The sequence below is a fragment of the Dermacentor albipictus genome, chromosome 10 (assembly GCF_038994185.2).
Source record: "Dermacentor albipictus isolate Rhodes 1998 colony chromosome 10, USDA_Dalb.pri_finalv2, whole genome shotgun sequence".
NCBI lineage: Eukaryota > Metazoa > Arthropoda > Arachnida > Ixodida > Ixodidae > Dermacentor > Dermacentor albipictus.
In genome coordinates this window covers 24,445,914-24,456,316 of record NC_091830.1, presented here as the reverse complement: position 1 = coordinate 24,456,316, position 10,403 = coordinate 24,445,914, and the positions used below count along the sequence as shown (strand labels likewise).

The window sequence follows — 10,403 nt, the reverse complement described above, 5'->3', positions numbered from 1 at the left end:
AAGGCCTTAAACCCATATGCGCTCATTCCACCTGCACACAAGTCTGTCCGGAATAGGATGTTTAGATTTATTCAAAATATATGGGCTAATCCCAGAGATATTTAATCCAATGTTAGATGAAAACTTTTCAGGCATGACAATCCCACAGATAGTGCAGTCTGAACTGCAAACCACAAGGTACACTGATGTGCCCAAGAATTTTCTTTCATGTCAAAAGCTGTTGAATCACCTTTCTCGAATGTATAAACAAGTCATTAGTCATCATTATCTTTTTTGAAGTGTGTACGTCGCGCAATTCTGACTAATGTAGGGTAGTTAAATTTAAAATATTCAGGCCCTCCAAATGCTATCGCACATGAAATCGAGTTATGACCGCCTGTGTGGTGATGCAGGTGAAGGTCTAAAGCAGGTGCCATCAAAAACCCATTGTGATGGCAGTGCTTCATTGCACCTAATCAAGTGTATGATGGCAAACAATAAACATGAAACGCACACTTTTTTTTTCTCTTTTTTTAAGGGATATTTCTTAAGTGTACAGCACTAGAAACGATCTGCTATTTCAAGGTTGTCTCTGGCTCTGCACCGAACCGGGACTAAATGTGACACAACTTATAGAAAGATCAGGACGGGTTGCTCACTTAACAAATTTGAGGTGTTCGAAACAAGGTTAGTTATTAAGTGTCAGTGAGAATATCAAAGAGGGTTGCACGTTTGTGTTGCTACCAAATTCTCCCCAAGGTAGCAAAAAGTACAGTTCTGGAGCTTCACACATGGAAGCACAAAGACTGCTCTTTCTCCACTAAATGAAACTGCCCTGATTTGGACTTACAAAGGCACAATCTGGCTCGGCAGTAAATACATTGCGTTTGAGTGCACGCAGCCTAGAGGATATGCATATAACTTGGCGCTGAAGTAAAGGAAAATATCACTGCTTCAATCTGTGCACAATAGATTCTACTCTGAAGTCTTCAATAAAGGGAAATAAGACATCCACCCAATTGTAGCAATTGCTACAGAGGAAACCCATATGGGTTCCTCGAAAAGAAAGCTTCGCAGTTGACGTAAAATTTGTCCTGGTCTGGAACTCGAACTCGGGACCACTGCCTCTCCGGGGCAGCCGCTCTGCCATCTGAGCTAACCAGGCGGCTAGCAGATAATTACTTCCTTCCACCTTGCGGGCTCCTGCAGAACTATTACGTCAAGCTCTTGCCTTTGCATCAGAGTTGTTGATGAGTTCGATTTCGCCCTTTGCTAGCTGCCTGGTTAGCTCGTATCGTAGAGCGGCTGCCCCAGAAAGGCAGTGGTCCCGGGTTCGAATCCCGGACCAGGACGAATTTCTTGTCAACTGCGAAGCTTTCCTTTTGAGGAACCCGTATGGGTTTCGTTTGTAGCAGATGCTACGATTAGGTGGATGTCTCATTTCCCTTTATTAATTACCGCCCTCCACCTTGCGGGCTTCTGCCGAACTATTACGTCAAACTCTTGCCTTTGCTTCAGAGTTGTTGATGAGTTCGACTTCGCCCTACCATCTGCTAGTCGCCTGGTTAGCTCAGATGGTAGGGCGGCTGCCCCGGAAAAGGCGGCGGTCCCAGTTTTGTGTCCTGAACCAGGACGAATATTTCATCAACTGCAAAGCTTTATTTTCGAGGAACCCACATGGGTCTCTTTTGCAGCAATTTCTACGATTGGATGGATGTCTCATTTCTCTTTATTTAATAATTCGAAGCATATTTAGCGCCAGCAAACAAGGACGGAAGGGAGACGACAACACAATGCGCTAACTTCAACAACTTGATTTTGAGGAAGTACACCTATATAAACCATGCACAGTGGCGCCACCTTATCCAAATCTTACCCATCCATAAAAGCCGTCTCCTTATCTAACAGGTCGATTGAAGGGGCACTAACACACGTGTCTCTATTCCGCCAGATAGCCTGCGCTTCAATGATCTCTCGCACGTCTTTATCTAAAATATGTCGATTGACAGACCCGTACCGTAAGCCAGCTGCCGGGTGCTCTATGAATCATCGAAAAGCGCCAGTGGGATGCGTAGAGAGTGTTGTATTTGAGCTTCCGCTGTCCTGTGGGAAAAAATACATCGGACAGACAGGTAGATGTCTTAGTGACCGATTACGGGAACATTGCCAAGCTGTGAAAAATAAGCAATACGGTCATCTGTCAACCCACTGTCAAGAATGCGGCTGTGCGCCGATGTGTGAATCCTGCCGGGCTCTTGCGAAGCACAAAGATAAAGACGTGCGAAAGATCATTGAAGCGCAGGCTATCTGGCGGAATAGAGACACGTGTGTTAGTGCCCCTTCAATCGACCTGTTAGATAAGGAGACGGCTTTTTTGGATGGGTAAGATTTGGATAAGGTGGCGCCACTGTGCATGGTTTATATAGGTGTACTTCCTAAAAATCAAGTTGTTGAAGTTTGCGCATTGTGTTGTCTCCCTTCCGTCCTTATTTGCTGGCGCTAAATATGCTTTCAATTTACCAACACGCCCTACAAATGGCAATGCTACAATTTATTAATTCCCTCCACCTTGTGGGCTTCTGCAGAGCTATTACATCATACTCTGAAGTCGTTGAGGAATTTGTGGCGTTGTTTAGTGAGAGACGTGCAATGTGCACACTACCAATCTTGCACAGCTGCTGGATGACGTAGCGGTCCTGGCTCTTTGCTGTATGCTTTGATCAGCCAGAAAGGTGGTTGCCAGGTTTCTCTGAAAACAAACAAACAAATGCTTATGCACATATACACCCAGAAATATTTAGAAATGCAGTGCTTCCCGTGCATATAAAGAATGTGCAAACGCGGCAAGAAAATCCACAACAAGCAATCAGAGCGCTCTGTACGTACATGCATGAACTCGGCGACCACCATAACTGCTAATTGCACTGCGATGCCTCCTTTACTAGATGTCTGCCGCGTCGCTAGTTTTCCCTTGGAGCGGAGGTTTCTGTAGTTCAGGGTAGTCGCGGAGAGACAGCACTCGCTGCCGACCCTAGGAAAAGGAAAAGTGGGCAGAGATTGTGGAGCAGTTACATAGAGAACGAATAGGGGTGTATGCAGTTACAGAAACGCACCTTAGACACCCAGGAAAGCCGCCAGTTATTGAGAATTATGTTTGGGAAGGGTGCAACAGGATTAAGTCGGAAAGAAAGGGAGGGGGAGTCAGAATACTCATCCATCAGGGAGCCAAATGGAAAAGAGTAAATCCAAAATGTCAAGAGCACCTCTGCTTATCAGCTACAATGAGTGGGAAAAAACTTGGCTGGGCCTTACGTATGTGTGGACCGGAAATAATTGCACAGAGAAGAATAAAGAGTTAGTGGAATCCATAAGCGCTGATATTAAGGGTTTCGGGAATGGTGCTGAAATTGTCCTATTAGATGACATGAATGCCCACATACAGGATTTAGATGGCTATACCGACCACAACGGGAAGTCAATGCTGCGTCGGCTGCTTCGAAAGCACTGAAGCGAGCTGAAAACGAAAGCTTTAAGTCCCACCTGCGCCGCGGTTCTGATTAAGTGGTGAGGCTTTACCGCCTTGGCTGTCTGCTTGACAACATTTGAAAGTACTATATAGGTAGTGGCTGCCTTTGGAGGCGTGCAGCATGGTAGGACACTGCTTGGTGCCGCAGTGCTGGACGCACCCAACAAATCCCGGTGTCAGCCTTATTCACACGTAGCCACAGGGCAAGGAGCTGCGTGAAGCTTGGCTGGCGAAACTTAGAACCAGCAGACAGCCATCGACTACAACTCGGGTATGCAGCAAGCGCAGACGCGAGGACAGACAGAAACTTCATTGCAATTGTAAAGATTTGAAGGATGGGTGGTCGAAGCCTCTCAGTCCAGGGCGAGGAACATTTTTGCTACGGCGCCGGGACTGCGCAATGTTCAGTGAGTAGCAGAAAACGTGCACCGAGGCGCTCGCCCGCGCCCGCTGCCCGGCTAATGTCATGAAGGTTTGGTCCATGAACTTGTTTTTGGATAGATTGGATGCGCTGTGTAGACAATCACAAGAAAGAAGATGGGACAGGCGCCTGTCCCGTCTTGTTCCTTCTGATCGTCTACTAAGCGCATCCAATATTCCAAATGCAATAAACCTACTTGCCCAACAACGCATTCTGCTATGACCTTGTCGATGCTAGATACTGGCAAGTTCACTGGAACAGAAAGGGAGCGTTAAGATGCACATTAAAAAAAAAGGCACGGCATATGGTCATGTTTGTGTTATGAATTAATGCACTGGATTACGAAAATCAAGCGGAAGAAATCGCACGCTGAGAAGACCAATAAACATACAGTGCGATGCAACTTGAGAAATAATGAAATGTCGAAGAATTTAGAAGGCAAAAAAGAAAGATTGAATTGTCGCGAGGGCACATCACAGTCGCCGTACCTAGGCGTCGAAGTCTCTTTAACGGAATTATTTTTGAACAGTTCTGATAGCGCCCACACAACAATGGTTGCTAGTGTACTATCAAATGCTCTTATGCTGCGGCCTAAAGCTCACGGCATGGTGCGAAAACGCGCTCACAGCGAAAGGAAAACATTGTGTGTGGACATGCATGCAGACGCGCAGTCGGTCGCTGCGAAACCGTGCGATCGCTGGATTGAGGCTGCATTCTGTTATGCCCCATATAGTTATACAGACAGCCCACTATAAGAAAATATTTCACATCGTTTACCTTCGGCGTTTGCCTCAATTTCACGCAAGAAGCCGGTTCGGGAGACTCCATCCCGGCGACCACGCGCAGTGGCGTTCACGTATGCTGTACGTATTCGGTAAAGAAATAGCGTCTGTAATCGATTCTGTGCTTTCAGTATGACCAAGATTATTATATGGACAGTCAAAAACTTCCCTCGTTTTGAGAGTACCTGCATAAATGTCCAGGAGGGTTGCCGCGTGGTGTTTTTATTGAGCGCCGTAAGCGAAACCTATGAGGAGCGCGCCACGTGATCCCGCATACTACGCCAGCGAGGCGCTTCTGATAGATGGCGACTCTTAACTCCTTGCCGCCAATACTTTTGCTGGTTGAAGACACCTTACGCGATTTCGGGAGCCGAAAACACATCCCAAGCGTCAAGTTTTGGAGACCACCTATTGGCTGAGGGGATAATGTAACAGGACTATGTCCAGAAAACTTTTACTATTCAGCTTAGTTTTTAGAAAGGGGGGTCCAAGATCTGACATGTATGACGTCTTTTAAGCTAAGCAAAAGCATAGCCTTTAAGATCCGCATTTCATCTCTAGAGGACGTTGCCCTATTAATTGTCGATTGAAGAACGACCGACATTGGCACCGCAATTTGGTAGTGGTAGCGGCAGGGCTAAATGATGTCCTGTATGGTGAAGCCGCAAAAGTAGTGGAAAGATTAGCAAAGGGAGTTGACGATTTAAGGGCGATAGCACAGCAAGTCCAGATCGTGGTATGCACAGTGCCGGAGGTGCAAGGAAGGAACGGAGCAATTGCCAAGGACGTTGTGGCTGTTAATCGTGTGATAAGAAAGCTAAACCAGGAGAAAGGATTTGAAGTGGCAGACATAAACAGAGAAGTGCATAGAGCAGGCTTTGGCAGAGGCTTTACACGAGATGGCATCCACTTTAATGGTAGGCTAGGAGCCGAGATCGGCTGGTGCCTGGCAGGTCAGGCAGTAGCTTCTTTAGGGGGTCCACTGCGCCTCAAGGTGTAGGGGTAGGCAGAAACAGTGTAGAAAGTGCAACAATAGAGGAACGCCAATAAAATGGCCACTAGAAGGTCCAGGCAGAAAACTACAAAGAAATGTAACACCAGGATCAGGTACATAAACATGCAAGGCGGTAGAAAGAGAGCGAGGTGGTTAGAAATAGAACAGCAGTTAAAGGACGAAGAAGTAGGTGTATACGCGCTATGCGAAAAACATCTTGGGGATCTAGAAGACCCACCGTTTATTGAAGGCTACGTCTGGGAAGGGAGCAATAGAACAACAACGGAGAGGAAGGGAGGAGTAGGTATGCTTATACACCAAAGAACAAATTGGCAAAGAATAAAGTTAACTTGCAAAAAACATGTCTGGGTGTCAGGTAGAATTGTCGGTAAAAAGGCATGGCTAGGAGTAGTTTATTTAGGGACAGGGGACAAATGCAGGCAAGAAAACAAAGATCTAGCGAAGTGTCTCGATGACGATATAAAGCAGTTTGGAGAAGATGCCGATATTTGTCTACTGGGCGACATGAATGGCCACATCGAGGATCAGGATGGATACACAGATTATAATGGGAAGTTGATGCTAGACTTCTGAGAGCGACACAACCTAGTTCTAGTAAATAGAGACACTAAGTGTGAAGGACAAATCACGTGGGAGTCCCGTAACAGACAAACGACCATTGACTACTGCTTAATGTCGCAGGGGTTGTATAGCAAGCTCGCAATGATGGAAACTAACGAAGAGGGGAAGTACAGCCTCGGAAGTGATCATAAGCGTATTAGTCCACAGTTGGGAGCCCCACTCAAAAGAAAAATGCAGGGAAGTCAAAAAGAGTACTCAAAATTAAATAACGAACAAATAGCGCAAATAGCGGCTGGCATAGAGGAAGCAATAGAGAAACATCCCATGGAAAGGTGGGATTATAATCAGAACTACTCATTAGTACAAAAATAAAAGAAGTGAAAGGAGTAAACTGCTGGAGAGGAAAGAGGAAGCCACAAAGTTGGTGGAATAAGGAAATTAGAGAGGTCATCGAACAACGATGGTGCGCATCTCAGGAACACAGAGAAGCAAAGAGGGCGCAGTTATCTGAAGAGGAAATAGGCCAAAAATGGGAATATTATCGACAAAAGAAACAACAAGTGCAGGTCCTCGTCCAGGCTAAAATAAAGCAGTTTTCTGACCACTGGCTGGCTGAAGTTCGCGATGCAACTAAAGGGGGATCAAGAAAATTCTGGAACCATATAAGGTGGCTGGGTAAAGCTAATCACAGAAAACAGGAACAAATTCACGATGCCGAAGGAAATTGTTTAGAGGGAGGTGACGCTGTGAACTACATTGGTTCAGTTATAGCAGAGTCATTTAGGAAAGACAATAGGGTAATAGCCCCAAATGAGGGAGCAACATAGAATAGCATAATAGAAAAATGCTTAGAACTGACCAATCTTAACTGGAAAAAGGCGGAAGCAAATGTTCCAAAATGCACGTCCTCGGGTATAGACGAAATTCCAATCAAGCATATAATGAACTTGGCCCAAGAAGCAAGGAAACGCTGATAAAAGCATTGGAGGCAGTCATAACAAATAAGCAAATTCCGCACAGCGGGAAACAGAGTAAAATGAATATTATTTATAAAGCGAAGGGTGATAAGAACATAAAATTATTCCGACCAATTATGATAACATCAGTTATAGGCTGGCGGTGCAGGCGGAGAAATTAAAAGTGCAGTACGTCATGGGTAGAAAGTAATAGAATACTCGGAGAACTTCAGAAAGGGTTCAGAAGTGGTAGGTGCTTAGATGATAGCCTGTTTGTGCTTACCCAAGGCATAGAAATAGCTAAGGCGGAAAATAGACCCCTGTATTTAGCCTTCCTGGACATAAGTGGTGCATATGACAACGTGAACAGGGAACTCCTGTGGAACATATAAAAAGCTGAAGGTTTCGGTCATGAGCTAATTGATTTTCTACAGGAACTATATCAAGAAAATAATGTTGAGATAACACGGGAAGGAATTTAGAGTACGACAACTGTTGAGGTTCACAAAGGATGAAGGCAAGGTTGTGCTCTATCACCGCTGCTGTTCAGGCTTCATATGATAAGCGTGGAAAGAAGGTTACAACGAAGCAATCTAGGGTATAATCTGTCGTACAGATTAGGCGAACAGGTTGTTGAGCAATGACTACCGAGTTTAATGTATGCGGACAATATAGTACTGTTAGCAAATAGCCAAGAAGATTTGAAACTCTGGTTAATTACTGTGGAGATGAAGGAGACAGTTTAGGTTTCAGTTTTAATGCAGCTAAGTCCGGTGGGTTGTTTTTCAATGATACCACTGATCAGGTGCTTACAATACAAGGCCATGAAATACCCCGAATGGCCGAATACTAGGGGTGTGCGAATATTGAAATTTTCGAATACGAATCGAATACGAATAAGGCGAAAAACTGTCTTCGAATATCGAATCGAATATCGAATATATGTGTAGTATTAAAAAAAATGCAAAACGAGGTAACAATAGCTTCATTACCCTTTTAAAAATAATATTGCATTTTACGAGGCTGCTTCAGGTTAAAGAGGCAGTCATTATAGGTAATGCACTCAGGTACTGTCAGGTAATGCTCTGTCAGGTAAACGCTTGTTACAGATTATCGCCAAGGAAAATTGACTGCTCAACATGTTCAGAAATTAAGGGCACTCTATGCACTGTGACATCATTTGTCCAGGTAACATTTTCTAGGTGCATATTTTATTGAGCATACTTACAAAGCCCGAAAGTACATCATATATCGTTATGAAAGAGCCCTGGAATAAAGCTTGGTAAAAAAAAATTTAAACTGATCATGTCTCACAGGCCTGATGCAGATAAACTGGAACAGAGCGTACACATTCATAGTAAGATTCGTTACAGCACTTAAGATCACAGCGCTGTAACGCTGTGTCGTCGTTTGGTACCTTCTTTTGTCCCTGTTTTGTGTTGCGCTGTAACAAACCTTACTATGAATCCCAACAAACTGGCCCAACTTGCCATCTTGATGCAGAGCATACAGAAAATGAGCGGATCATGTGAAGCTCTCAGTGAATAAACATGTTTTTACGAGAATGTGGAGCAAGCATATAATTCGTTAATTGCTAAATTATTCTCAGTCTGTCCGAATATTCGCCGTTTCGACCATTATTCGGCCGTCCTCGAATATTCGGGAACTTACGAATATGCATTTCTCGAATCGAATACGCTTCGAATAAGGAAAATATTCGATTCGTATTCGAAATTTCGAATATTCGCACACCCTTACCGAATACAAATACATCCGGATATGGATTAACAAAGGGCAGATGTACACCGAAAAGCACGAACAGTCTCTCATAGCGAAAGGGCTAAGCGATGCCGGGATAATGAAACATAGGGCATTGTGGGGGTACCACAGGTAGGATATACTGAGAGGTATTTGGAAGGGAGTAATGGTGCCGGGGCTTACTTTCGGGAATGCGGTCCTATGTTTAAGGGCAGAGGTTCAGTCGAGACTAGAAGTAAATCAGAGAGCTGTGGGAAGGTTAGCACGAGGTGCCCATGGGAAAACCACAAACGAAGCAGTACAGGGGGACATGGGCTGGGCATCGTTCGAAGCACGGGAAGCTCAGAGTAAAATCCTATACGAAAAACATCTGAGGAAATTGGACGATAACAGGTGGGCAGCTAAGGTGTTTAAATACCTATACAGAAAGAGCGTTGACTCACAATGGCAGAAAAGAAAGAGGAAGCTAACCAGTAAGTATGCCAGACACGAGGACGAAGAAAGACAGAGCATTAAACGACAGGTTAAAAACGCGGAAGGTAAAAATTGGATAAATTCAATGGAAAAGAAACATAGTGTGGAACTATATCGATACTGGAAACAGCAGATCAGGAAGGAAGCGTTCTATGATAACTAAAGAGGTAGTGCCCTACTCTTTGAAGCTAGATCAGGATGTCTTAATGCGGCGCCATAAAATGAAATTTAATGAAGATGAAGAAGACACATGTACTGTGTGTGGTAACTATGTAGAAACAATAGAATACCTCATACAAATATGTGATGGTATCAAGCCCGATGTCGATGCGGCCACAGTCACCCTTCCTGAGGCCCTAGGGTTCAGAGATAATAATAGTCATGTAAATAAATATGCAGTGGAAATTAGCAAAAGGCGATTGGAGGATTGGTGGCAAAAAAGCAGAGATATTACATAAGGCTAAAAGGGTAGGAAAACGTACTTAAAGAAAATTGAGAAATTCAATGAGACACAACACAGATAAAAATAAAAGGCAAAATAAAAATCTGAGCATGGTGGCAACTGCCATCGCTCCATTAAAAGGGGGCGCTCCTACCTTCCATCCATCCATCCATGGATTGAGGAATGACTGACAAATATGGAAGAACGTAAATGGACTGTAAGAGTTTTGAGATATTTGTGCAGAAAAGAAAAAAATTGATTCACAGTGGAGGAAAAGAAGTAGGAAGCTTACCAGCAAGTTTGGGGCCTGTAGGCCGGGTAACACAGCAACAAATAACGTCAAGTCAGAGAGGCTTAAATATTGTCATGGATGGCGGAAATGGTAAAAAAAACCTGCCATGAGTAACTACTTCAGAGGAAAAAATGAAATCAGGAAACAGACAATTTATGATAACTCAAAGGGAAGCTCATTACTTTTCGAAGCGAGAT

General features: G+C 44.2%; 1 protein-coding gene across 1 annotated transcript; it reads right to left on the bottom strand.

Moving 5' to 3' along the window:
• Positions 1 to 2,515: 2,515 nt before the first annotated feature.
• On the bottom strand, positions 2,516 to 10,223 carry LOC139051064 (uncharacterized). Its single transcript, XM_070528114.1, has 5 exons — positions 10,207 to 10,223; positions 10,069 to 10,101; positions 9,770 to 9,828; positions 2,866 to 3,010; positions 2,516 to 2,728 (listed from the first exon to the last, which is right to left on the bottom strand). The coding sequence occupies exons 2-5, from the start codon at positions 10,081 to 10,083 to the stop codon at positions 2,612 to 2,614; spliced, it is 336 nt and encodes a 111-aa protein (XP_070384215.1). The 5' UTR covers positions 10,084 to 10,101; positions 10,207 to 10,223; the 3' UTR covers positions 2,516 to 2,611.
• Positions 10,224 to 10,403: the final 180 nt, after the last annotated feature.